This window comes from Eriocheir sinensis, chromosome 2 (assembly GCF_024679095.1).
Source record: "Eriocheir sinensis breed Jianghai 21 chromosome 2, ASM2467909v1, whole genome shotgun sequence".
NCBI lineage: Eukaryota > Metazoa > Arthropoda > Malacostraca > Decapoda > Varunidae > Eriocheir > Eriocheir sinensis.
The window spans coordinates 29,863,328-29,889,616 of NC_066510.1; the positions used below are offsets into that span (position 1 = coordinate 29,863,328).

At 47.5% G+C, this 26,289-nt stretch overlaps 2 protein-coding genes across 3 annotated transcripts in view; one reads left to right on the forward strand and one right to left on the reverse strand.

The window, feature by feature from the left end:
* Positions 1 to 17,665, forward strand: part of LOC127002385 (uncharacterized) — an 80,981-nt gene extending 63,316 nt beyond the window's left edge. Inside the window, exons 2-3 of the mRNA XM_050868255.1 lie at positions 10,397 to 10,500; positions 14,239 to 17,665. Of these exons, the coding sequence (XP_050724212.1) occupies positions 10,397 to 10,500; positions 14,239 to 15,291 (1,157 nt within the window). The 3' untranslated portion in view covers positions 15,292 to 17,665. The remainder of the gene's footprint in view (positions 1 to 10,396; positions 10,501 to 14,238) is intronic.
* On the reverse strand, positions 17,589 to 25,645 carry LOC127002391 (protein phosphatase methylesterase 1-like). Of its 2 annotated transcripts, XM_050868283.1 has the most exons (11): positions 25,252 to 25,645; positions 22,768 to 22,981; positions 22,259 to 22,368; positions 21,758 to 21,876; positions 21,249 to 21,375; positions 20,834 to 20,899; positions 20,552 to 20,726; positions 19,692 to 19,857; positions 19,438 to 19,570; positions 18,578 to 18,597; positions 17,589 to 18,227 (listed from the first exon to the last, which is right to left on the reverse strand). In XM_050868283.1, the coding sequence occupies exons 1-11, from the start codon at positions 25,299 to 25,301 to the stop codon at positions 18,181 to 18,183; spliced, it is 1,227 nt and encodes a 408-aa protein (XP_050724240.1). In that variant the 5' UTR covers positions 25,302 to 25,645; the 3' UTR covers positions 17,589 to 18,180. The 2 variants fall into 2 exon arrangements, with proteins under 2 accessions (XP_050724240.1, XP_050724249.1); XM_050868292.1 differs by lacking the exon at positions 18,578 to 18,597 and having other exon boundaries at positions 25,252 to 25,641.
* Between the last annotated feature and the right edge of the window lie 644 nt (positions 25,646 to 26,289).

Consider the following 26,289-nt stretch of genomic DNA (forward strand, 5'->3'; position numbering starts at 1 on the left):
GACGTCCACCTGTGGTCTTCGGCAGGTGGAACGCCCGCCGGGTGGAGCCCTTCTCACCTGGAACCCGCCGCCGCAGGACACTCGGAAGGGGGAGCGCCTTGTCAAGCAGATTCAGGGCGAGATGTTGACGGCGATGGCGAGGCGATAAGGCGAAGAAGTAACTGGAAATGAAGATGAAGCGATTGTGAAGGAGAGAGAGAGAGAGAGAGAGAGAGAGAGAGAGAGAGAGAGAGAGAGGGAGAGGGAGAGAAAGAGAAAGAGAAAGAAAGAGAGAGAACAAGGGGGAGTTACCGACCGTCATCAATTTAGTCGGCTAATTCTTTATATTTCCCAATTAAGTTCGGGGTGGGTGGCGGGGGGCAGGGGAGGGGGGGAGGGGGGGGGGGTCAGAGAGAGGGTGAACCAGGAGGAGGAGGAGGAGGAGAGAAAGTGATGACGGGTCCTGTGGTGAGGTAGGGAGTCCCCTTATTAGGAGTGTTGCCTTCTATTGTAAGGAGGCACCACAGTTAATGATCAGCACCCACCAGCACTTATCACTGTCTCCCACCACCACCACCAGCACTACCACCACTACCACTACAACTACCACTACTACTCCTACTATTAATACCATCACCTTCACCGCCACTAATTTACTACGACCAGCACTGTTAATGTCACCGCTGCCACCACCACCATCTCCACCACCACCATCTCCACCGCCACCTTCTCCACCACCACCACCATCTCCACCACCACCATCTCCACCACCACCATCTCCACCACCACCATCATCTCCACCGCCACCTTCTCCAGTACCACCACCACCATAGTTAGTAATTATCACCCAACCATCATTTATCACTGTCTCCTGCTACATCTACTAGTATTATCACCTTTACTACTACTACTACTACTACTACTACTACTACTTCTACTACTACTACTATTACCAAATGGACTTCAATCAACACCGTCACTTCACCGCATTTATCACTATTATCACTGTTCAAACTATATGTTCATTATCACCATTAATAATACCAGTGTTCACAATGTTCTCCTCTGCCACCACCACCTTAACAGTTTATGAGCTTTGAATCCATTGCTTTATTATTGTTATTATTTTGATCAGTTTTTTTTCTTTTTTTCTCAAGTTTGTTTCCTTTATGAGTTATCTGTCCAGGCATAACACACACACACACACACACACACACACACACACACACACACACACACACACACACACATACATACCAGCCCTCCAAAGCACGTGCGCCCACCGAATATGCTAAAAACACATACCAACCTTTGACGCAACCTAACAGCACACACCGCTACCACCACCACCACCACGTCCACCATTACCACGCCACCACCACCACTTCCACCATCACCACGCTACCACCACCACTACCACTCATCACCACCACCACCAGTCATCTCCATCACCACCACCCTTTCTGTTTTTATCAAGAGCTGTCTGCGCCGCGGAAAACAGGGAGAGAAGAGGAGGGAGAGAGGGAGAGGGCCGCCCTGTGATGTAGGTCATGTGGCTTCAACTGCCAGCTGATGCCTGACCTTTTGTGAGCCTTGTTTACACTGTGTGCGTGTGTGTGTGTGTGTGTGTGTGTGTGTGTGTGTGTGTGTGTGTGTGTGTGTGTGTGTGTGTGTGATTCTGTCTTATCTGTAAGTGCGCGAATGTCTTTTTTTTTAACTTTTTTTTTTTGGTGTGTGTGTGTGTGTGTGCTTGTCTTATCTGTAAGTGCGCGAATGTGTCTTTTTTTGCCTTTTCTGTGTGTGAGTGTGTGTGTGTGTGTGTGTGTGTGTGTGTGTGTGTGTGTGTGTGTGTGTGTGCATATGGATCACTGCTGCAGGTGGAGTTGATGTCCTCGTTTCCTAGTGCTTGGTGTGGAGGCGTGGTCACGAGGGTCTCTGGGGGGCCAGCTGGGGCGTGTCCGTGGGTCGAGGCACCAGCTGGAGGGGGCGGGGTCGGGGCGTGACGTCAGGGCCAGGTGGTGGTTCTTGGGGCGGGAGGAGCTGGGCGGAGCTTGGTGCCGCTGCCTCTCCCCGACCCTCACACGGGGTGGGGGGCAGGTGTGAGGGCCTGGGGAACGCCGCCAAAAATCCCAGTCCAACTCTCACCAGCTGCCAGTCATGTGTGTGTGTGTGTGTGTGTGTGTGTGTGTGTGTGTGTGTGTGTGTGTGTGTGTCAGGCTGGTCAGGTCTAGGCACTGCTGAGGGACGGGAAGGGGCGGGGCCTTAGGGCGGGAGGAGGCGGAGTCAGTGGCCCTCTCCCGCCTCCCTGGAATTCCTCTCGCTGTCCCCTTCTGGTGGAGAGCCAAAGGAACGGGGGGCTGCCTCATTCTCTCTCTCTCCCTCTCTCTAACCCCCTCTCTCTCTCTCTCCCTTTCTCTCTCCCACTCCTTTTTCTTTCCTCTTTCCTTTCCTCTCTCCCTCTCCTTTTTTCTTTCCTCTCCCCTTTCCTCTTTTCTTCTCTCCTTTCCTGTTCTTACCTATCCCACTGTCTCTCTCCTTTCCTCTTTCTTTTTCTCTGCTGGTGTTGGCACTGTACTAGACGTTGGCCGACCTTGGCACCTCTCCCTCTCCCTCCTCTTCTCTCTCTTTTTTTTTTTTCATCATGAGGCATTTAACTGACCTCCTCCTCCTTCCCTTCCCTCCCTCCTCCTTTTCTTTTTGCTTTTCTTCCTTTTCCTCCTCCTCCTCCTCCTTCTCCTGCTTTTCCTCCTCCCCTCCTCCTCCTGCTTTTCCTCTTCGTCCTGGTTCTCCTCCTACTTCCTCCTCCTTTTCCTCCTCCTCCTCATCATCAGCAGCAGCAGCATCCTCTTCTTCCTCATCCTCATCATCATTCATCTTTTTTTCCTTTTTCCTCCCCTCTTCCTCCTCTTCCTCTACCCCCTTCATGAACGCGAGAGAAAAAAATAGTTGACCACCCAAGCACTTGCAATAAAACACACACACACACACACACACACACACAGGTGCCCCGTTACCTTGCGGGAGGCGGTTGCGGTTCGGTGGAGGCGGCGGCGGCGGAGACGGTGGCAGGGGCGGAGGGCGGCGGCGGCGGCGGCGTGCGCGGGTGGGCAGTGGAGGGCAGACAAGGCTGAATGTGTGACCTTGCCGCCGCTGCTGCCAGCCTCAGGGGCCCTAGCCAAGCGTGACGCCCCCCCCCCCACTCCCCCTCTTCATCTCGCCCTGACCCCACCCACTCACCGCCCTGACCCTCCACGCCCTCCTTCTCCCCCTCCGCCCCTCCTGCTGCTCCTCGTGCCCTCGTGTTTCTCATCCATTGACTCGTCTGCCTCGGAATGCGCTGCTACCATCTTCATCTTTCTCCTCCTCCTCTTTTTTCTCCTTATTCTACTATTACTACTACTGCTGCTACTGCTACTACCATTGCTATTACTGCTGCCACTCTTGATGATAATGATGATAATAAGAATAAGAATCGCCATCATCATCTTCATCACTATCATCATCTCACCGTTAGAAGGGTCACTGTTCTCCTGATTGCCTCCTAACATAACCCCGCTTCGACTTCTGCCCTTGTCCTACTGCCACCGTGCCCTGCCCCACCTTAACATGACCCTCTGCCCTTGTTCAACCTTACCATGCCCTGACTTGCCCTACTGGAAACTGACCCGGCCTCGACCCCGTCTTGTCTTTCCTTACTCTAGCATGAATCTCCTTTTGACCCTAACGCTTGCCCAGCTTACCTTTACTTACCTTAATGAGGCTTACCTTCTCAGAGTCCTTCGTTGTCTTCCATACCTTCGTCAGATTTACCTTCTGAATGTCCTACCCAGTCCTTTTTACCCTGGTCAGTCTTGCCTTCAGAGTCCTTCCCATTCCTCTTCACCTTCGTCAGTCTTGCCTTCTTATTGTTCTTCGCAGTCTGCCTCACCTTCGTCAGTCTTGCCTCGTCCGTGTCCTTCTCAGTCTGCCTCACCTTCGTCAGTCTTGCCTTCTTATTGTCCTTCGCAGTCTGCCTCACCTTCGTCAGTCTTACCTTCTTATTGTCCTTCGCAGTCTGCCTCACCTTCGTCAGTCTTGCCTTCTTATTGTCCTTCGCAGTCTGCCTCACCTTCGTCAGTCTTACCTTCTTATTGTCCTTCGCAGTCTACCTCACCTTCGTCAGTCTTGCCTTCTTATTGTCCTTCGCAGTCTGCCTCACCTTCGTCAGTCTTGCCTTAGTGCTCTTCTCAGTCTGCCTCACCTTCGTCAGTCTTGCCTTCTTATTGTCCTTCGCAGTCTGCCTCACCTTCGTCAGTCTTGCCTTCTTATTGTTCTTCGCAGTCTGCCTCACCTTCGTCAGTCTTGCCTCGTCCGTGTCCTTCGCAGTCTGCCTCACCTTCGTCAGTCTTGCCTCGTCCGTGTCCTTCGCAGTCTGCCTCACCTTCGTCAGTCTTGCCTTCTTATTGTCCTTCGCAGTCTGCCTCACCTTCGTCAGTCTTGCCTCGTCCGTGTCCTTCGCAGTCTACCTCACCTTCGTCAGTCTTGCCTCGTCCGTGTCCTTCGCAGTCTGCCTCATCTTCGTCAGTCTTGCCTTAGTGCTCTTCTCAGTCTGCCTCACCTTCGTCAGTCTTGCCTTCTTATTGTCCTTCGCAGTCTACCTCACCTTCGTCAGTCTTGCCTTCTTATAGTCCTTCGCAGTCTGCCTCACCTTCGTCAGTCTTGCCTTAGTGCTCTTCTCAGTCTGCCTCACCTTCGTCAGTCTTGCCTTCTTATTGTCCTTCGCAGTCTGCCTCACCTTCGTCAGTCTTACCTTAGTGCTCTTCTCAGTCTGCCTAACCTTCGTCAGTCTTCCCTTCCTAGTGCCCTTCTCAGTCTACCTCACCTTCGTCAGCCTTGCCTCGTCCATGTTCTTCGCAGTCTGCTTTACCTTCGTCAGTCTTGCCTTCTTATTGTCCGTCGTAGTCTGCCTCACCTTCGTCAGTCTTGCCTTAGTGCCCTTCTCAGTCTGCCTCACCTTCGTCAGTCTTGCCTTGTCCGTGCTTCTGCCTCGCTCGCTGCCACCTCGCTTGCACGTCGCCTCCATAAATACTTTGCGCTCGTAAATAAACAAACAAATAAATGAAAGAGCAGATTAAACCCACCCACCCTCTCTCTCTCCCTCTCCCTCTCGCCCTCTCTGTCTCTCGTTCCTGGTCTATTCTCGCTGGCTGGGTCTTGATTCACTACACCTTTAATCGTCGTCCCATAATGCGATTTGCTTTGGGATGTTTGTCACGCACGGGCGAACATCTCCTCTTAATTGGATCAGGGTACGCCGTTTCTTTGCCTCTTTTTCTATCCTTCTTTCTAACGGATCGGAGAGGAACTTGCGTAAAAAGAAAACTATTGGGCGGGTGTAGTGTTTGTTCTCTCCGCAATTTCTTAACATCCTTGAGAGGGCGGCTTTTGATATTGCAAGAAATCCACTCAGAAGTTGTTTGGGTCACTGTGTTGTTAATCTGACCGTTGAGAGGATTACGCAGGCGCTTATAAAGAAGAGTATAAAGAAGAGTAACTGGCGAGGGAGGGGAGGGAGAAGGGGGAAGGTGTCGGTGGTGGTGGCGGCGGCGGCATGGACTTTATCAATCTTTTCAGCGGAGAAGGAGAAGAAGCAGGTGATGAGGAAGGAGTGTAAGTTGTCGTAATGTGCTTTTGTGGTAGTGGCGACCCTCTGAATCCTTTTACTGGAGGAGGAGGAGAAGGAAATGTAGGAGGCGTTTACCATGGCGAAGTGAGAAAGCAAAACCACGTAATGCACTTTGATGATGGTGTTTTGTTTTCTTCTTTCTCTGATGGAAGAGGAGGAAGGAGAGGAAGAGGAGCAGTAGCAGCAGGAGGAGGAGGAGGAGGAAGAAAATGAGGAGGCATTTACCGTGGTGAGAAAGAAAGTAAAACCTCTTAATGCGCTGTGTGACGGTGGTGACCTTTTTTTATTCTTTCTCTGACGGAAGAGGAGGAAGAAGGAGAGGAAGAGGAGCAGTAGCAGCAGGAGGAGGAGGAGGAGGAAGAAGATGAGGAGGCATTTACCGTGGTGAGAAAGAAAGTAAAACCTCTTAATGCGCTGTGTGACGGTGGTGACTTCTTTTTTTATTCTTTCTCTGACGGAAGAGGAGGGAGAAGGAGAGGAAGAGGAACAGTAGCAGGAGGAGAAGGAGGAGGAGGAGGCGGCGTTTATCGTGAACCTCGTAATGAACTGTGGTGGTGATGGTGGCTGTGATCTTTTTTTCATTCTCTCGCTGACGGAAGAGGAGGAAGGAGAGGAAGAGGAACAGAAGGAGAGGAGGAGGCGTGTCCCGTAGTGAGGTGATGAGGGAGGAGTGTGATGCGTCGGGGCTCGGGGCCGGCGCGCGAGGGAACAACACGTTTACGTTCAGTGGGCGTGAAACTCTTCGCTTCGTGTTCAGGGAGCGTGAAGAAAACCTGAGTGCGAGGGATTTACCTGTTCAGACGAGGATCTAGCGTGGCCACATCACCTGCCACCTCTCATACCTGTGGCTCGGGCAGGTGTATCTTAATCAACATGGGTTAACACCTTGACGGAGGGCTGCCAGCGGCGTTGCGGTGATAAACGACGTGAAAATAAGCGGGTAGCGGCTCCCAGCTCGGCTTGTTAGTCCGCCTGGCACCGCGCCGCAAAAACCAGACCCGCTTGCCTCCCCACAGCAATGCCCGCCCCGCCCCACCCCGCCCCGCCCCGCCTCCCCTCGCCACAGCACAGCACGCCCCACCACTCTCTGCCACACGCCCTGTTTTGCCCCACCACGCCCCGCCCCGCCACCTAACAGCAATCCAGACTCGCCCCGCAGCACACGGCCACATCATACCCTTGTTACCTCCGCCCCGCCCCGCCTCTACTCGACACAGCACAGTACGCCCCACCACTCCCCGCCCCGCCCCGCCCCGCCACGTAACAGCAATCCCACTTCGCCCCGCTGCACATTAACCCCTTCCCCACCACTGCCCCGCCCCGCCCCGCCACAGCCTGTATGCCCCGCCCCGCTACCACACTTCCCCTCCTCTTCACTCCGTCCCCCATTCCTTTGCATCTTCCTTGGTTCATCCTCATCTTCCACCCCCTTGCCCCCGCCCCGCCCCCTCCAGCCTGTCCTCCCCATCCCCCCCATTCCATATTCTCCCTCCCGCTTCCTTCTCTCACCCTCACCCCCTTCCTCCTCTTCCTTCTCCTCCTTTTTTTATCTTATCGTTGATCCCTACCCATATTACCCACGATCCTCTTGTCCCAATATTTCCATTATCTGTAAAGTTATGCCACGAAGGCTTTCTCTCTTCTCTCCCGGCCCCTCCTTCCCTCCTTTCCTCCATATTTTTCTCCCCTACTTTCCTATCACCTTCCCTCCCTCCTCCTCCCTCCTTCTCCTCCTCCTCCTCCTCAACTTCCTACGTACCTACCTGTCTCCCTTTTTACCGCAATCCTTCTCATCATCCTTACCTTTCATCCCTCCGTCCCTCCTCCTCCGCCTCCTCCTCCTGCCTCCACCTCCTTCCCTCCCTCGCGTGTCTTCGCCCGAGCGTGTCTTCCACTCTTGTTGTTATTGTTTGTTTTGATAACGAGTCTTGTTTGTTGTGACGGGAGGCAGCGCAGGTAAGGAAGGCGAAAAAACTCACCTGTGTGTTGGGTATTGTTATTATTATTATTATTATTATTATTATTATTATTATTATTATTATTATTATTATTATTATTATTATTATTATTATTATTATTATTATTATTGTCTGTCTGTGTGTGTGTGTGTGTGTGTGTGTGTGTGTGCGTGTGCGTGTGTGCGTGCGCGTGTGTGCGTGCGTGTGTGTGTGTGTGTGTGTGTTTAACCTAACCTAACTTGCAAGCTATAATCCAGACCTCAAGATAAGCATAACCAGTTGAGCTTTTGATACAAATCGTGAAGGAAAGAGGAGGGAGAACAGAGAGAGGAGGGAGAGATGGAGGAAAGGAGGGGGGCGGGGGCTGCCTCATTATATGCCCATACCTGTGTGTGAGACAGGTTTGGAGGGGAGGCGAGGGGGGGAGGGGGCTGGGGTGTGAGGCGGATGTGCTCAGTCAGATGTGTGTGTGCGGGAGAGAAAGAGAGAGAGAGAGGGAGAGGGAGAGAGATTGCACGAAATTATATACCTCACACGTCCCTTTACTTAATCCTCAGCTGCCTGTTTCCGTGTCTTTAGGTGGCATTGGAGCGCACAGATGGAATACTTAACCTCTGCAAGACCCGCGGCCTCTATCGACGTTGTTCTTGCACGCCATAATTGCACATCTTTCAACACACGTCCAATCAAATTTTCGATCCAACAGCATTCGTAGTCGCTTTCACCGTAATATTAAAATGGAATAAAAATTGCTAGTCTGGAAAATGGCTTGTGATATATTCAGGTTTATCTTGCACTATCCCATTATTTTTCCATCATTTGTTAATCTTTACGGAGTGGGAACGGCCGGCCCTTATGCATCGAATGTGGGTTTGTGGATCATGTTGGAGGCTACGTTATCATAGAGTCGCTGTGTTTGGGTCTTTAGGAAGGAATATATGTACGTTTTCATAGACTCGCTGTGTGTGAGTCTTTAGGAAGGAATATATCTACGTTATCATAGAGTCGCTGTTTTTGAGTCTTTAGGAAGGAATATATCTATCTCCGGCAGCCTCTCCTTCACTGGTTGTCGGACCCTATCTGTTGGTCAAGCGGGCGGATATTTTTTTCAGTGACGCCAATATTTCTGCTTGGCGGCTAATGTTGACCTCGCTGGTTGTCTTGACTGGGCGCGATTGGTGACGGTATCTCCCTTCGTCATCACATTTATCACTCCCGGTGCGTGTGTGGAGTTGTTGGTGATTGTTGGTGCATGGTGTTTGTGCGGTGCGTTCACCCTCGTACCACACCACCAGTATTGCGATACATGAAAAAAAGTGGGGCGTTGGGGGCTAGAAATGCCATCCCCGTATTTGGCATTACTTTTTACCCCTCGACTTTCTTTTTTTTCATTTCTCTGTGGAAGACAGGGAGTGGATTAGGGTGGTGATGAATGGTATTTCCCAATTACTCGAACAGGTGGCCAGACCCATACGCGGTGGAAGGGGGGCGGAGTGGAGCGGGGGCAAGGGGAGCTGTTTATGAGAACTTTGCCTCTGTTTAAAGTTTACCGTATGTTCAAGGGTGCAATTATTACCTGGCGCTTACCGGTGTGTGCTGGTTAAGTGGTCCTGTTTACCTGAGTGTTCGTGTTGATTTATACTCGTACGGGCGCTAATGGGCAATGGCGTATAGTACGTACTTGACTGTGATTAATGATGTGTATATGTATAGGTGTGTAGTGGAGGTGCGTGTCTTCCTGTGTGTGTGTTAGCCTGTGGTGTTGGTATGTATAGTGGCGTGTGCTAGCTATAGGTTGGCTTATGTTGGTATTTTATGTTGGAGAGCACTGTCTTGTGTTAGTCTTTCTCTGCATCCGAGAGAGCCGGGTTCGATTCCCGGGCGGAGTGGAAAAATTTGGGCGGTTTTTCTGATACCCTACGCCCCTGTCCACCCAGCAGTGAATGGGTATCAGGTATTAATCGGGGGTTGTGTCCCGTCTCCTGGGGTCTGTTCCCTTCTATAATTCCTTCCCCTTCTGTCTCTCTCCGGCATATGACCACAGATGTTGCGCCGACTAAACGAAACTTTCCAACTTTCTCTGTATGTGTTGATGTGTACTAGTGTGTGCCGTGTGTTTGTGTGTGTGTTTTAGTATGTGTTGGCGTGTGTTGGTATTTTATGTTGGAGAGCACTGTCTTGCGTTGTGTTCTGTATGTGTTGGTGTGTACTAGTGTGTGCCGTGTGTTTGTGTATGTGTTTAAGTATGTGTTGGCGTGTGCTAGTCTATGTGTGTTGGTGTGTTAATCTGTGTTGGCGTGACATAATACGTAACACTGGTCCTTTTCTTCACCCGCACCGCTGTTCTACGTGTATTGGCGTGTTAATGTGTGATAGTTTGTGCTGGAGTTCCGATGACCTAACTCTGAGCCGGTTTCACAGTCCAACACAGTGTCTTCGTAACAGCCCGAACCAAACTGTAGAATCCCATACAATCGAAAATGGTGAGGTTTTCGATGCCACGCTAAATACACAAGACTTTTCCTGTATAGTTTCATCAAATTTGTGAACTTAAATACAAACACTAGACACTATACAAGGAAATTTTGAAGGCTCTGGTATTGGTTTGGGAGCTTACTAACCCATCATGGGGAACTGTAAAACTGGCCCTCTAACTTATGTCCTTCTCCCGCAGCGTTCCTCTACGTGTGTTAATGTGTGTTCGTGTGTTGTGAATGTTTTGGCGGGCGTTAGTTTGTGTTGGTGAGCGTTGCGATGACCTAACACTAATTTTTGTCCTCTCCTCCTTCCTCAGCGTTCCTCTACATCAAGCCCATGCCCGACGGAGTGCTGGAGCTGCGGAGTCAAGCGACGGGACTCTACCTCTGTATGAATCAAACCGGCTCTCTCTACGCCAGTGTGAGTATCGGGGGCGCCTTCACACCCTGACCCCCCCGCCCATCCTTTCCCCCTCCGACACGCTGCCCCCGTCCTGACTCATCCTAACCCTATTTTTTCTGTGTATTTTTATATTTTTTCCCCCCTTTTCATGGTGATACAGACAAGTTGAAGCAGTTTTTATATTTGGTTTGATTTTTTTTTTTTTTTTTTTTTTTCATGGTAAAAGACGACTTGAAGGTTTCTAATCATGTTTTTTTCTTTTTCCTCTTCCCTTTTTTTCGTGGTAAAGGAGTTGAAAGAAAGATGAAGTATCCCTCCCCACCCTTACCCCCCCCTCCGACACCCTGCCCTTCCTTGACCCCCCCTACCCTCCTCCCCACCCTTACCCCCCTCCGACACCCTGCCCTTCCTTGACCCCCCTACCCTCCCTGACCCCCCGACACACCACCCCTCTGACCTCCTGATCCGCCCTGACCCGTCTCAACACTCTACCCCTCCCTGATTTCCTCCGATACCCTACTTAACCCTGACCCACCCTGACACTTGCCCTTAGACCCCTTGACCCACCCAGACACCCAAACTTCACCATCCTCCAATCACGACCAACGTTGCCAAATTGTCGTACTCAGCCTCTTGTATTTACCGATTTCTGGCTCCAAAACTGCCTCCTGGGTCCCAATAACAAGATTCATTTATAGTTATCATCAAAATAGTTAATTCCTGATGTTTCTCGGCAATAGTTAGGCGTCAGAAACCGGTAAATAGTATGCTCTGAGTACGATAATCTGGCTACGGTGATTCACGACTCTCCCCCTCTCCCTCCCCCCCCACTCTCACCTCAGCCCCTGTTCTATCCCCCTGACACAATGATCTAACGCTCCGGCCACCCTGACCCAGTGACATCTTGGTACCCTTTATACAATGCTGCCCACCTCTTGCCTCCCCCCCTCCCCCCCCCCTCACACCCCACCCCGGTAGTCTTTGTTCTCCTGAGGCCTTGTTCGACTGCGCTGTTACCTTGTCTTAGTATTATCATTAATTTATTTATTATCACTATTATTGAAATCCATGAAAGGGCATCAGGGGAAAAAAATATATAGACCCAGAGTAGAATCCCTTCGATGAGCGGGCATGGATATAAAAAAGAAAAAAACTGCCAGTGTTTATCCATAGTTGTGTTGTACTTTACGTAGAGTTAATGATTGTTAGTAATGGTGTGACATAAGAGCTTAAAAGGAGTCTGCAAGAGGCCAGATTTATCAGCGAGGGGTGGACTTGCATCGCTCAGAGGTGTTAAATGTTGGCTTCAGCCCCTCAGCACCTCGCTCCAGCATAACGCACGAACAGACTCACTCTCTCACTCCCTTTGCATGAATAGCGGCAACAAATCCCACAGACTCGCCTCCTCCTGAATGTAACAGAGTAGAGTATCGGGTACGTTTAAAAGTGGGCGTGTGCGTATAGCTTCTCCGCGCGTGCCCTCCCCGTCAGTAATAAGACGAGGATATATTAGCCACTCGAATTGTTTTTGATTGCTTAATATGCCTGCGAATCACTGGAATTAGCAGAAGGAAATTACCGTGATATTCATTGCTCCCAATCCATATTGCTGATAATACCCATAATTAAAAACAGGTTATGAAGCAGCGCTCGTACCTACCTGCCAGTCAGTCTTAAAAGGTCTGCATCTATTAATATTCATGATTACCTGACCGACGAAGGCTTGGCAGGGCGAGGTTGATGTTTTGTCCCGCCTGCGTGGAGTCAGCGCCGCTAATAACAGCAATTAAGCGAAAAGAGAAGGTGCCGCCGTCTCCTCCTCTAGCACCCCGCCGCGCACCTCCTCGACTCTCCTTTCATCAGTATACGTACACGAGGCAGCAAAAGGGGGTATACTTTGTTTTGCTAGTACTTTTGGGGGGCGTGAATTGAAAAAAGAAAAAAAAAGAAAAGAGAAGGTGCCGGCGTCTCCTCCCCTAGCACCCCGCCGCGCACCTCCTCGACTCTCCTTTCATCAGTATACGCACACGAGGCAGCAAAAGAGGGTATACTTTGTTTTGCTAGTACCTTTGGGGGGCGTGAATTGAAGAAAGAAAGAAAAAAAAGAATTATAAACAAATTATTATACATATTTTTGTGAGTGTTCATTGTCATAGAAGTAAAAAAGAGAAGATACCGGAAGACAGGAACGTTAATAATGATAAAGTTGATTTTCAGTGTATTTTTATGTTTTCATTGCTTTAGAAAGCGGTGGCTGAGTGGGCAGCTCGCGGGCGCGGTGTCCTCCTCCTCCGTCTCCTCCTTCTCCTTCTCCTCCTCCTCCTCCTCCTCCTCCTCCTCCTCCTCCTCCGTTTGGCGTGATTGTGTAACCGCCACCACCACCAGTACCAATCATTCTGCATTCCCAAGATAAAGAAAAAAAAAAAACTAAAAAAATTAACAAAAAAACATACCCTCCTGACGTAGGATGAGACATGATTGTTTGACTGAGACTTTCTCGACCAGACATACACGTGAGGGGGGGGCGGCTAGACGTGGGGGGCGGGGCAGGGCGTGGGAAGCAGGGGAAGTTAAGAGTGATTGTTTGTGTTAGTGTTGACGCCACTGTGCCTGCCAGACGAGACCCAGCGACCCGCCCCGCCCCATCCTGCCCCTCCAGCCCCCCACCCCACCCCCATCCCCTGCCGAGACATCCAAACGTGGTTCAAATGTAATATGCTTTCACTTAACGGAGGAGACTTTTATCGCCAGCATATGTTGATTTTCCTTTTGCAATAACAGCAGCTTCAGAAGACGAAGATCAGTAGGAATTGAACGAGTAACAGAAGGGTTTTACCTCTGGTCAAATCGCGCCAGTCAAGGAAAAGTCGACTCGATAGGCGGAATGTTGCGCTGTGTGTGTGTGTGTGTGTGTGTGTGTGTGTGAAGGTTCCCCAGGCACGGACGGCCCCGGCCAGGTGGTGTGCCTCAAGTACTGGCCGCCGCGGCACGTGAGGGGAACAACGGCAAGGCTGGCACACCCCCTCCGTCACCACACCCTCGCAAGGGGCAAGGGAGGGAGGGTGTGCTTAGACTGTAGAGGATCAGTCACTATGTAAATGACAAGATAGACAGATAGACAAACAAATAGATAGTTCCATATAGATGTTACTGAACTATTCATATTCAGCATGGGGAGATCAGATCCCAGCAGTATAACGGCGATGGTGCCCCCAACTGTCAACGCGCGCTCGTTAGTCCGTCGTCAGTGTGGCACGGGTGGCCGCACGTCCTGCCACAGCAGCTCGCCCTGGGGAGGCCGCGCCGCCGCCGCCGCCTCAGCCTCGCGTGGTGGGGTGCTGGACGACAGACGCCTCTGCATTAGCAGGACTAGAGGCGTCGGAGCCGTGAAGGGGATCCGGGGTCGCGGGTGCCAGACTAAACAGCCGCGGCGAGAGTAAACACGTCGGCCAGTCCAGACGCCCTTCTTCCCCTCCCCTACCACTGGCCATCCGTCACGCAGGCCGCTTTTCTGTGTAAAATAGATTTTTTCTTGCTATAAATATTAAACATTGGTAAGCTGATACGCGATGCTCATCAGGGTTGGTGGATAACATTAAGGATTCTCCACTGCACACTTGGCAACCAGTAAGACACAAGAATCATGCAGCTATCTCAGTGTTCTCCCGCACCCCTAACAGACTAACGACCCTACAGGAACTCTGCCGACGCAAGGAGCTGCTGCGCTCCACACTGACCATTGACTTTATTTTGCAGTGCAACCGGAGCTCAGAATGCCAGTTCGTCCACCAGCTGGAGGAGACCTACTACGACACCATACGAAGCCACCGCTACAGGAAGCGTTACTTGGCCATCCACACCAACGGCCGCGTCAAGCGTGCCCGCAAGGTGAAGGGGCACTTGAGGAAGGAACACTTCTTTCTCTTCCGGCGGCAGGCCAGGAAGAAGATCAACGACATCATTGAACAGTACCAGGCGCGGCTGGGCCGGCCTCTGCAGCGCTGTGCCGGCTACAACGAGTACAGTGTGACGGCGTCGGGCGGCCATCGTGATGTGGGCCGCAGGGTCACTGACATGACTACCACCACCACCACCACCACTACCACAACAACTTTGCCCACGACGACACCAGTCACCGCCGCCCCCACCAGCGTGGCGTCGGCGCGGCGGTGTCGTGTGGTTAATGGGAAGAGAAGGTGCAGGCGGTGCAGAACTGTGAAGGGTAAAAGGAAGTGCAGGAGGCGGCCGAAAAAGTGCAAGTCGAAAAGATGCAAAAGAAAACGAAAGAAACAAAAGCGGCGAAAAAAAGACGACATTAAGCGAGAGAGGAGAGTCAGAACGAGAGGAGAGCGAGGCAGGGAGGCAGGGACATCCTCCTCATCGCAGGCCAGAGGGAGGGGGCGCAGGAAGATGGAGGAGGGGAAGTCAGAGTCCGCTGATAGTCAGCAGGCCCGAGGATCACACCCACAGCAGACTCCGCGAAGGCAGCGGCCGACAGGAAGAGGTGGCCGAACGAGGCACTCCCGGGGCCGCGGCGGCAGTCGCCAGACACACGAGACCACAACTTCTCCCCCACCCACCACCACCACCACCACGCCCCTGCCCCCGCCCCCGCCCCCGCGGAGGAGCCCCAAGGTACTCAGCGGCTCATCGGTGGTCGGGGTGGTTCCGCTCACACCGCCCTCCCGGCGGCCCTTTCCCTCGGCGCCCTCGTCCGCCCGCCCGTACCGTGTCCGACACGGCCACAACGCTCGGCGAGGGCGGCGGCCACGGGGGCGCCGCAGGCCTCTCACCTCAACTGATGCTTAGTGTATATACTCCCGCTATACCCTTTGTTATGTATATAATCGTAAATATTATATGTAAATACATAGAATTTAAAAGAATGAACCAAGTCCATAATAAGTGGGCTTAATTTATTTGATCTATTTATTGTTCAAATTGTTTCCCCCTGGAATCAAAGGTCGACCACAATGTATGCGCTTGTCAATCTTAGTCAGTGTGTGAGGACTGGTGCTCGTCCCGGCCGCCGAGAGAATGGTGCTACCTTACCCTACCTGTGCCATACACTCGCCATAGTGCAGCTTCAACTAGAAAAGTTGAAAATCAGCATAGCATGTGTAATGCAACATATCAGTGTTTAAGGTCAGTTGTTAATGACTGCCACATGTTGTAGCATGTGTTCTGAAAAAAAAAGTGTGCCATATTAGGAAGTATGAGTGAGGATGAGAAAAGTGTGAAAATTGTAGAGATTGTGATGGCCAGATGTCCCCATCAGAAGACTACTGTGGTGCCCTGAGCTTTCAGGAAACAATAAATGTTTTAAGGACATATTCATTAAAGGAAACAATCATATTTTTATTAATCAGTGGTGATTTCTTAGTCAACTATTTGAAAGTTAATAGTTGTTGACCTGTGCTAAAGATCATTCATCCACTCACGAAGCTGCTGTTCTCCTGAGCCACAGCCCTGGTGAGCCGGCCATTGCTTGCCAGGTGGCTGTCACCTGCTCACGCCAGCAGCAGCACTACTTACTAAAGTCATAGCTTGAAGAGGGTAAACTTCAGCTCATACAAGGCAGAGCCTCCTTGTATTTCCCATTGCTCACAACACAGCAGGGCAGAGTAGCTGTAGAGTCACTCATGTCTTGGGCTGTGAGGTTTGGAGGCTATTTTGCTCATATGGCATTGTCCCACGCCTGAGGAGGCCCCCAGCGCCAGGCCCCCGGCTGCTGCCCCGCTCCCCTTCTTACACCATAAGCTGGGTGGCATCAGTTTGGGTGGCAGTGATGGGCAGAGCAAGGTGTGCCCTGAGTAATGGAGATCTGCCACCACAGGACATGGAAATCCACACCAACCATTACTGGGTGTTGCTCATTGTGGCCACACCCACACTTCGCCCCTGTGCTCATGCAGCAGCCCGGGTGCTGGTGCCGCCTGCAGGCATGGCCAGGCCCTGAGTGGTCTGCTGGTGCCTGTATCCACCCAGGTTGACCCTCCCCCAGTCTAGTCACAATGTTTCTTGAGAGTCAGCCTGGACCTCTAGTAGAACGTCAGCTGCTCCCTGCTCCACCACCTCCACACAGCCCTCTCTTTCACCTTTCGACATAATTCTTGAGAAATTTAACATGATGAGAAAAATTATATAATCATCATTGTCATTTTCTGCAAGTAAGACTACCCTTAAAATTCAGTAAATTATTAACTACATGAAGCTTGAGTGGAAGGCTGACATGCAGGTGGTGGAGCGAGGGTTGTTCTCTGCCTCAGTGCCCCCTTGTGCAGGGTAACTCGCCACCCTAATGTGTGTGTCAGTAGTCTAGCAAGTGGCTAATATCCAAAGTTGTAACGAAAAAGTATGTTGGTAGAGGCTGGTGTTTTAGACTTAGCTGGAGTCATACCAGTCACAAGAACAAGCAACAAGGCTTTAAGATGGTCACTCTTGAAGAATGTACTTATTACCGTCAGTCTAGATTTTTATATATTTTATGTAATTAAACTAATTCTAAAACTATAATTGCTCCACTTCTGAAATATATTGTCTGAATATTTTACTGAAAATTATAAGATTGTAAAAAAAAATAGAAAAAAATCATTGGTAAGTGTTAGTGCTGTGTCTACTGCTCAATACCTTTTTCAAGTGAGGCAACAATATTCCACCAACTTCCCCCTCTTGACCCAATATACCTGTACCTCCTATGAAACATACACACACTGCTATACATGTTGCTATCTTCACTTGACTGCACATCTAATTCACATGCAAGTATCACTTATATCCACCCACCCACCCACCCTCTCACGCACACACACACACACACACACACACACGGTACCATGATTTACTAGCTGGCTGTGGTTGGTACCCAGGAAGCAGTTCTTGGCTAAATGAATCATGAAGATTATTTAATAATTATGAAAAGAAACAATTGAGTGTATGCATAGGTAAACACTTTTATATATTAGGAATTTAATGTGTAGTATACATGCAGATGTGCACACTTAAAACAGCTCAAACACTAGAGTACAGTTATATATTTTTCATACTTGTTTCAATATTACATGTGGAAAGAGCACGATGTACTTGAGGCATTAACAGCAAATCAGTTGGCGTTCTCACAGTTTATTATAATTATCATTTCAGAACATGTAGATATGTCAATGATAAAGGTAACCAAAAGGTATTGTTATCTTACTCATTACTGTCCTTTCCTGGCATGAAAACTAGGTGCCTTATATTGTGTCATGTATAAATAATGAACTTTAAAAATAATGCAAAAGCTTAGTAGAGTGCAAGAACATAGTGATAAAGTTTGAAATTGCATTGATTCTTGGCTCTCACTGGTATACAGGATCTATGCCAACTCTGACACTGCTGGCAAGAGTGGTACAAGTAATAAAGAAAATTATTGTCATATATTCTACAACAGATGCACAATTAGTTTCTACAAGTGTCAGATGCACAGTTAAGACCTACCTGTGTTAAGATTTAAGTGTTGCACATTAAGACAGAAATATTAATACATTTTTGTATCACATAACCCAACAGGACCTCCTGGTGGCATAAATTTGTCTGACCACTACTAGACAGAACACCTGTACTAAGCTACGCACAGAGTTACGTGGACATAAGAGGGTATGAAGATAGTCGTTACACCTGCCTCCCAACCGTTGTGGTGATGTGTTTAGCTGCTGTCCCTCACTGGCCACTGTCATCATTCTCACTATCAGCAAGCAGGGAAGCTTCTGTCAAGGAATCAAGTATGTTCTTAGACTCCAACACATACCTCATTTAGTCTCTTATTTAGTACTACATTCTGATTGTTAACTTTCAAAGTTTATATAAATAAAAGTGGGGCAATATGTGGAATATTTTTTCTCAAAATTAAAAGCAGGAGACAGGTCTCCGTGCACTGGTGTGCACGGTGCACAGTCTTGAACAAATAACATAATCTTGATGGCTGCTGAGGGTGGGGGAAGGGTATAGAGGAGCTTGGTGGAAGCCAAGATAAGCCATGTGTGAAAAGTGTATGAGGTAACAATATATTCAATAATTGTAACAATGTACTCTTAAGAGGTTTCTACTGAAGTGTTACCTGCTTTGAGTAGGGGAAGGCTGCTCCAGTCAAGTAGTTTGTAGAAAACATTAATACGAATTAGCATTTGCATGGAAAGTTTGGAAGTTTAGAGCACTGAGTACCTGCATGGTGGTGCAAGTATTCATATCTGTATTACTGATGCCAGTGAAACTATTATTTATAATTGTATATGCAGTAGTAACTATAATGTATGTGGAGGAGAGATCATTATGTATAAGTACTTTCTGCTTCATGTGAGTCTCCTAGTCTGTGTGTCAGGATCATGTTATACTGATGATAAGCAATTCTCGTATGTATTTGTCTGAGTCCTGTGCTGCCACACAACACTCCACCACTCAGCTAGCCAGGCTGTTTGATGCAGCCAGAGTGTAGTGTTAGTAATACGAACATTTTTCCTCAGAGGCCTAACTTTTTTTTTTCATAGCTCTAGGATTGCATTTTTAAGATGTATGAATTCTTTCACAATTGAAAAAAATGTAATTTCAGAATGATTTAAGTCAGGAAAGTAATAAGCATTTGTTTGTTTACATAACAAGAACACAAAGCAGCAAGGAACATGCTCCAGGTGTAGGGTTGATGCAGGAAGGAGTAAAGGAAGATCAGGCCAGAGTTGCAGGTTCGGACAAATAATAAGGTTGCTGGGACAAAGAACAAGATTAGTCTCAAAGCTCACTCTGTTAGTTATATATTTTTTTCACATAAAAATACTGCCCTTCATTTAAATAGCTGAGTACCTTAGGCATCATATTTAAAACTGCTATCAATGAAATGTACCATTGTCATTAGACTCAGCATGGCCATTAAACCCAGTGTTCAGTACTTGGCTCTAGTCAGCAGGAGCACAAGACTATACATACCTATGGAACTCTGCTTTTGCAACAGCAAGCTTGTGGCGTAGCAGGAAGGTGGCCAGCACCTCAGCCACACGGTCTGGGGTGTCCTCCTGCACGGCATGGCCACATTGCGGCAACACCTGCATCTGAAACTTGCCTGCCAAGAAGAGATATTCACTGAGTAACCTTCAATGTGTGCTTAATAACCATACAGGGCACACATATTCTATACTTGTCAGTAAGTTGGATAAGTAGAAAGCATCCTGGAGTTGCTTTACCTTGCATTTGCCCCACTGTGAGATCTGTGTCCAGCCTGTCAATGCCTGCCAGCAGCAGCATCTTTGCTGGATTGCTGGACAAAAACTTGGTAGACAAGCCTTGGAACCATCCAGGCCAAAACTTCTCTGTCTCTCCCAAGTTTATTCGCCAGGTGTATTTTGTAACCTGAAAAATACATCATAAACATTTTGAAAAGCATTCAGATATTTTGAAAATTACTTGACTATCATTTACCAAAATCCAGCTTCTGTATTAACATATTATTTCATGAGAATTTTTCAGATGAATGGCTGGAAATTGTGGTAAGAGTCAAAAAAACATACTTTCAAGTTTCAACCATCAAATAATAGACATACTGAGCAGGGGTTATGTCTGGACAGGAGTGGGTGGCTTTGTTGACTGTGAAATGATGTGTTTGTGTGTGTGTGTGTATGTGTGTGTATTTACCTAGTTGTAATTTTACAGGGTCTGGGCTTACACTCCTGTGGTCCCGTCTCCATATCTGTACTTGTCTAGTTTTTCCTTCAAGTTGTGCACACTCTTCGCTGATACTAATTCATCACTTAGTCTATTCCAAACCTCTATGTTTCTTTGCGGGAAGCTATATTTTTTTATGTGTGTGTGTGTGTGTGTGTGTGTGTGTGTGTGTGTGTGTGTGTGTGTGTGTGTGAAATAAACCTGATCATCATCATAGCCTGATGGAATATTGTGTAGACAATTTTGACAATTTTGTTATGTACAATCTACGACGTGTAATAAATAGCATGATAAAGGTGCGAAAAGGTATATTAAAGACAAAATAGGAGTTAGTCTTGAGGTAAATAGACCAAAACAAGTGTAAAGCTTTAAGGAGTCACACCGGCAAGTTGTTCTCAGATCCAAGGGAGTTTTCGTTTGAAGCATCACCCTCCGAGCCTTCCTCCATGATGACATCTGCCCGCACTGTGGAGCCTCGCCGCCCATCTGCAGGGATTTCCTTGGGAGCCTCCTCCATGGTCTCCAAGTCTACTGTGCCACACTTGCCTGTCTCCAAACTGTCAAAGCAAGGAAGGGAGAGGATGTACAATGAGTGACCAAGGTTATACATACTACAGAATGGTGTCAAGCATATGAGCATAAAAACTGCCACTATTATACCAACTTTTTAACCTGACCGGGCATGGACACTCGAGCTGCTTCAACATTTCTTGTTTGGCCTGAACGAACACTGTTGGGGGAAACAATAGACATCACTGAATCACTGGCTGAAACAAAATGAATCACAGCTGCAAGATTGAAATTGCTATCAACTTTGGTGACCATTTCCACAAGGGTAGGCCAGGTATATGGAGACAAAATTTTCATCCTAATACTAAAAAGAAAATCAGTACTATATTTATAATTAAAACATTGAGTATTTGTGTTATATCACCATGCTAATAATTTAGTAATAAATCATACAATGGGATTAATTACTAGGAATAAATTATCACCAGAAGCTAGGTAGCAACCATGAAATATAGAAGCTTCTTAAATTTAGATGCATACCATATTTTACTCACTACTGAGGCACTGACCTCCACTCAACGGCATTTTGAAGAGAGTTGAAGTTGTGTGGTCGCCCTCGCAGAAAACTTTGCATGGAGCTGAGGGCATCCATTGCTGTCCCCTCCACCACATCTATCACAACCAGTCCTGCCAGGCCTGTTGCATAGCACACAACACAATATATATATAAAAAACTTAAGAGAAGAAGGGTTTTACTATTTTTGTGAGGGTGTATGTATTCTCCAGCTCTTCCACCAACAATATAAGCACAGTACATACAAATATCTGTCTTGTATTCTGATCATTTAAATAACACTTATGAACCACAAATGATGTTAGCATTATTCTTTACTGACAAAGTTATGAGAAATTAATCAAACTACTTTTCTACCATAATTGCTTTGCTATTGTTATTGATATGTTCAACTTGAAAAAAAAATTCCTTTACACATAAATGTAAAAACACAAACCAAAAAAATTATCTTTGTCACATTACATCCTGGCTACAATGCTACGGGTGTTGGTCCTGCACACTGACCTCCCATGTGTTGGTCATAAGCCGTGTGCACAGCCACGGCGCCGCCCATGCTGTGACCAATCAGCACGCATGGTGGCTGCTTGCTGCCGTACATGGTCTCCACCACCCGGCCCACGTCACTGCCACACATCACAAAACATGACACAGGTGTGATCACAAAGCCCAATTGGTCAATTTTTCATTAATATACTAATCACATATTATAACTATATTACAACTATACATGTTTTTCAGTGCAAGACCCAGTTAACAGTGCATCATCATTCAAAATGACAGATGTTCATGACAACCTCAATACTCAAGATAATTCAAAGGACAATTATATAAATTTAAAGAAGAGAATGCTAAAAGAACATAAAACATTCTATTCATACTAATTCAGAGAAGAAATTGGAGGGTATAGCTTGAAATAACTCAAAAGATATTCATGTATATTCAAAAGGTATATGAACAGAACTTGTGATGCTCAAGTTGAGGGTATAGGGGAGGTTGAGAAAGCACCTGGCCATCGTAGCGGCCGAGAGGTCAGTGTCGTCACTAGTGGTGGTGTCTCCGTGACCTCGCTGATCCACTGCCAACACCTGACACTCCACCATCTCCGTCACACATTCCTGTGCCATCACAATATTAAACACAGTGGTGACTAATGACCATGACACTTCCTTAGTAATGCACAACTTAAAGGAACAATGTGCATGGCAGCAATACCAAGAAGACATAATGCATGACTAATTGATACAGTTGCAGTACTTTTTCAAATGTAGACAAAGGTAGCCCTGCACTTCCATGGATGCAAGGGCATATACAATCAGTCACCCTTAGCGATATGAAGAGGAGGTTCACAAGAGAAAGCTACATTATTATAATAAATCCTACAGTTCAGTTCTAGGTTATAATGTTGAAAGATAGTCATGTTACTTGATGGTGTGGATCTAGTATGATAAACAATTGATAGGCCTGAATTTCACAAAAGTATTTGGGAAATTAATAAAGTCTGCTGGTCAACTCACAGCAAAGAGTGACCAGGTGAGTGCTGAGTAGCCGCCCCCATGCAGCAGCACCAGGAGCGGCCCCTCAGAGCCCCGCTGGTACACCCGGAACACATCTCCGTCCTCTAGTGTCACATCCTTGCAGATGTCCCAATACTTCCTCCATGACACAGGGGTGTAGTCTCTCCGCCCACCCACCGTCAGCCCACCAGAAGCCCGCCCTCGCCGTGCTGACCTGTGGCACAGAGAAACATTTCAGTACCATCAGTTTGGGCTCGGCATAAAAGTGTCGGAATGGATGGATGATGCTTGTTGTTTGAGAAATTATCTCAAAACACCCAAACAACACCCATATTCCTATTTTCCTTCAAACTGAGCCTCTGTACTTCCCAGTTTTCCAAAGTGTTGTGTGTGGCCTTTATTGTAGAAGGTGACATATCCTGAAAACTACAATTAATGTTAGCGAATCATTTACTACGAGTGCTTTGCTGTAATGGGTAGGCATTACTGACGTCAAACTAATCGGCCTAAAGTTTTGCATAGAAGATTTGTCTCCCTTCTTATATATTGGAATAACGTGTGCCTGCCTCCATGAAACAAGCATCACCCGTGTCTAGCGACTTCCTAAAAACTTCTGTTAGCTGCCCACTGATTTCAGATTTACATTCTTTTAATACCCTGGGGAAAATTTCATCTGGCCCTGGAGCCTTAGTAACTTTGATTCTATCTATCTGTCTAATCATGACCTCCCTACTTGTGTTGATGTGGGTTAATCCTTCAACCTCTTCTCCCTGAGGTATATCGTTTAGCCTTTCTTTGGTAAATACAGTTAAGAAATATCTGTTTAAAGCCTAACACATTCCCTCATCTGTATCTATCAGTGATTCTCCTAATTTAAGCAGCCCTATCTTACCCCTAACCTTGGTCTTATAAAGCTGAAAGAAACCCTTTGGATTGGTCTTTGCTTCCCTGGCAATTCTAATCTCATAATTACATTTTGCTATATGCGTGCTTTTCTTTACTGTTCTAGCTAAATCGTTGTAACTGTCCCTTAGGTGCGCTTCCCTCCTCTTGATTTTAAAATAAAAGCCTCTTTTCCTTCCTATTTAATTTTTTAGCCTGTCTGTCATCCATCGCGGGTAATTACCTGTTGACCTGACTTCCCTGTGAGGTATAAACGGAAGCAGGATGTTTCGCCAGTTTGCCAGTTCGCTGACACCGTCGAACCGTCTTATTTCTTTCACCGGCAAAACATCCAGCAGGACGATTCGCCGGTGTGCCAGTTCACCGATACTGTCTAGAAACCATGAACGCATTTGTTTGCCAGACACTGATGGCACAGGTAGTAAGAATGATGATAGCATGAGATAGAGTTTTCTTTTCTTTAATTGTTAAAACACACGCACAAAATAAGGGTAACTAAAAATAAGTATTTTTTTCCATCACTCAGGAATTATTCGTACGTAGACAAAAAATTCAAGATATCACCCAGTACACAATTTTTTTATGTATCTACTTTCTTCCTACTTTCTTATACTCATTCTTATACCAATATAATTCTTTTATTTTTCTTAACTAATTTTTACACAAATATTTAAGCTACGCCTTTTTACTTCACACTTAAGTCATGATGTACACGATGTGGTTGCCTCCTTCGTTCCTCCTCCCTCACACTCGCAAGTCTACGTCACTAACAAGCTTTCGTAGCACCATCACCTCAATTATCATTTCCATTTTTTTATATCCTTACGCAAGAATAATTCATGAGTGATGGAAAAAAACTAATTTTTACTCATCTACGAATATTTGAACTTCTGGCCAGTACAGAAGGAATAGTAATACTTTCCTCCAACCAAAATATAACGTAGGAAAAAATGGGAAAATATTTGCATGTAGGCCTATGGTATGAGGTATCAGTTACAGATTTTGAACACTTGAAGAACTTAGAGGGAGCACCATCAAACACAAATCTTTAACATCTGGGATGATTACTTACGCTGAAAGGAAAATTAGCCCTTGCACCCTGTTAAAACTAATTACAAAAACTTGGCAGACCCTCTGAAATGTTCCCCAGCCCTAAAAATCAAGCTACGAATGACCAGGAGTAATTTTAGTTTTTTTTTACTCGATTTTACAGCACAACAATAATTATAAATCATCTTTTAAATTACATTTAATGCATTTTTAATGTTGTCTTTTTCATTTGCATGTGTGTCCCTTTATGCTACAAAAAAAGTTTTTTTTCCCATGTTTCGTTTTCCTTAACTCAAATATTTCACATTTTAACCAATAACAAAGAAGAAAACAGTGCCAAGAATCGCCTCCCCAATGTTCAGAGCCTACTGTAGGTATGACCCATAATCTTTGACCGTTGGACGGTTCGCCGAAAATTCGGCGAACCGTCCAGAGACCGTCGGCGAAGTGGCACGCCGGCGAACCGTCTCGCAACCGGTGTAAACTGCTGCCGACCTGGTTTAATCTCCCTGACCAGACTATTGTACTCACCCCATGGGCGGCAGGACATTCTTGAGCAGCTCACGCCGGGCCGCAGACATGGCCGGGAGGTGTGTGCCAGCGCCGCTCCTGATCTCCTGAGGTCACCCGCCCCGAGGACCCGACCCGAAGGACAGCAAATCTTAATTCCTCCTCAGTAACTTCTGTGTGTCAACTCTTAGGACCCAAACACAGACTACGGGCCTACTCTACTTCTTCCGCCGTGCCTCTGTTGCTGTGCGCTGGATTGGTTGATAATTAAGAGGGAAGTGAAGGTGGTCATGTCCTTGAAATCATGGGGGCTGAAATAAGAATGAGGATTTCGCGGTGGACTATTGACAGGCCAAGTTTTGATAGGCTGGTGGGCGAGGGGGCGTGGCTTGTGCTGGGTGTCATGTCCTCCCTCACCTCTACCTGACTTTTATTTTTACAAGGAGGATGGAAGGAAGGGATGGAAGGGAAGGAGGAAGGCAGGAAGTGGAAAGAGCAAGGGAGGAAGGGAGAAGAGAAGGGAGGTGCATATGTGTCCTCCCTCAGACCCTCACCTTTACCTGACTTTATTTTTACAAGGAGGGGAAGGGAGGAACTGGGAGGAGCAAGGGAGAAGATAAGGGAGGTGGAGGTGTCATGTCCTCCCTCTACCTGACTCTTTATTTTTTAGAGGAAGGAAGGATCAGGGAGAGTAGGGAAGGAGGAAGTGGAAGGAGTAAGGGAGGAATTAAGGGAGAAGAGAAGGGGAGTGCAGCTAGGTGTACCTGACTTTTTATTTTTACAAGGAGGATGGAAGGAATTATAGGGAGAGTATAAGGAAGGAAGAAGATAAGGGAGGTGTGTCAAATGTCCTTCTTCACCTCTACCTGACTTTATTTTTTACAAGGAGAAAGGAAAGAGGGAGATTAAGGACGGAGGAAGGGAGGAAGTGGAAGGCGCAAGGGAGAAGAGAAGGGATCAGGCGCAGGTGTCCTTTTTCACCTCTCCCTGACTTCTTTAGGAAAAAAAGTTGAAATTAATAAAGGGTGTCCTGCTTTACCTGAACACTCTCTACGAGCT

What these genes read in the sequence shown, in the direction of transcription:
- LOC127002391 (XM_050868283.1), bottom strand. Translation starts at nt 25,301, where the DNA reads ATGTCTGCGGCCCGGCGTGAGCTGCTCAAGAATGTCCTGCCGCCCATG. An exon ending in AATGTCCTGCCGCCCATGGG is followed by an intron (nt 22,982 to 25,251) that starts GTGAGTACAATA and finishes TCTGTGCCACAG; the next exon opens with GTCAGCACGGCGAGGGCGGG. An exon ending in CCTTCCCCTACTCAAAGCAG is followed by an intron (nt 18,228 to 18,577) that starts GTAACACTTCAG and finishes ATTCCTTGACAG; the next exon opens with AAGCTTCCCTGCTTGCTGAT.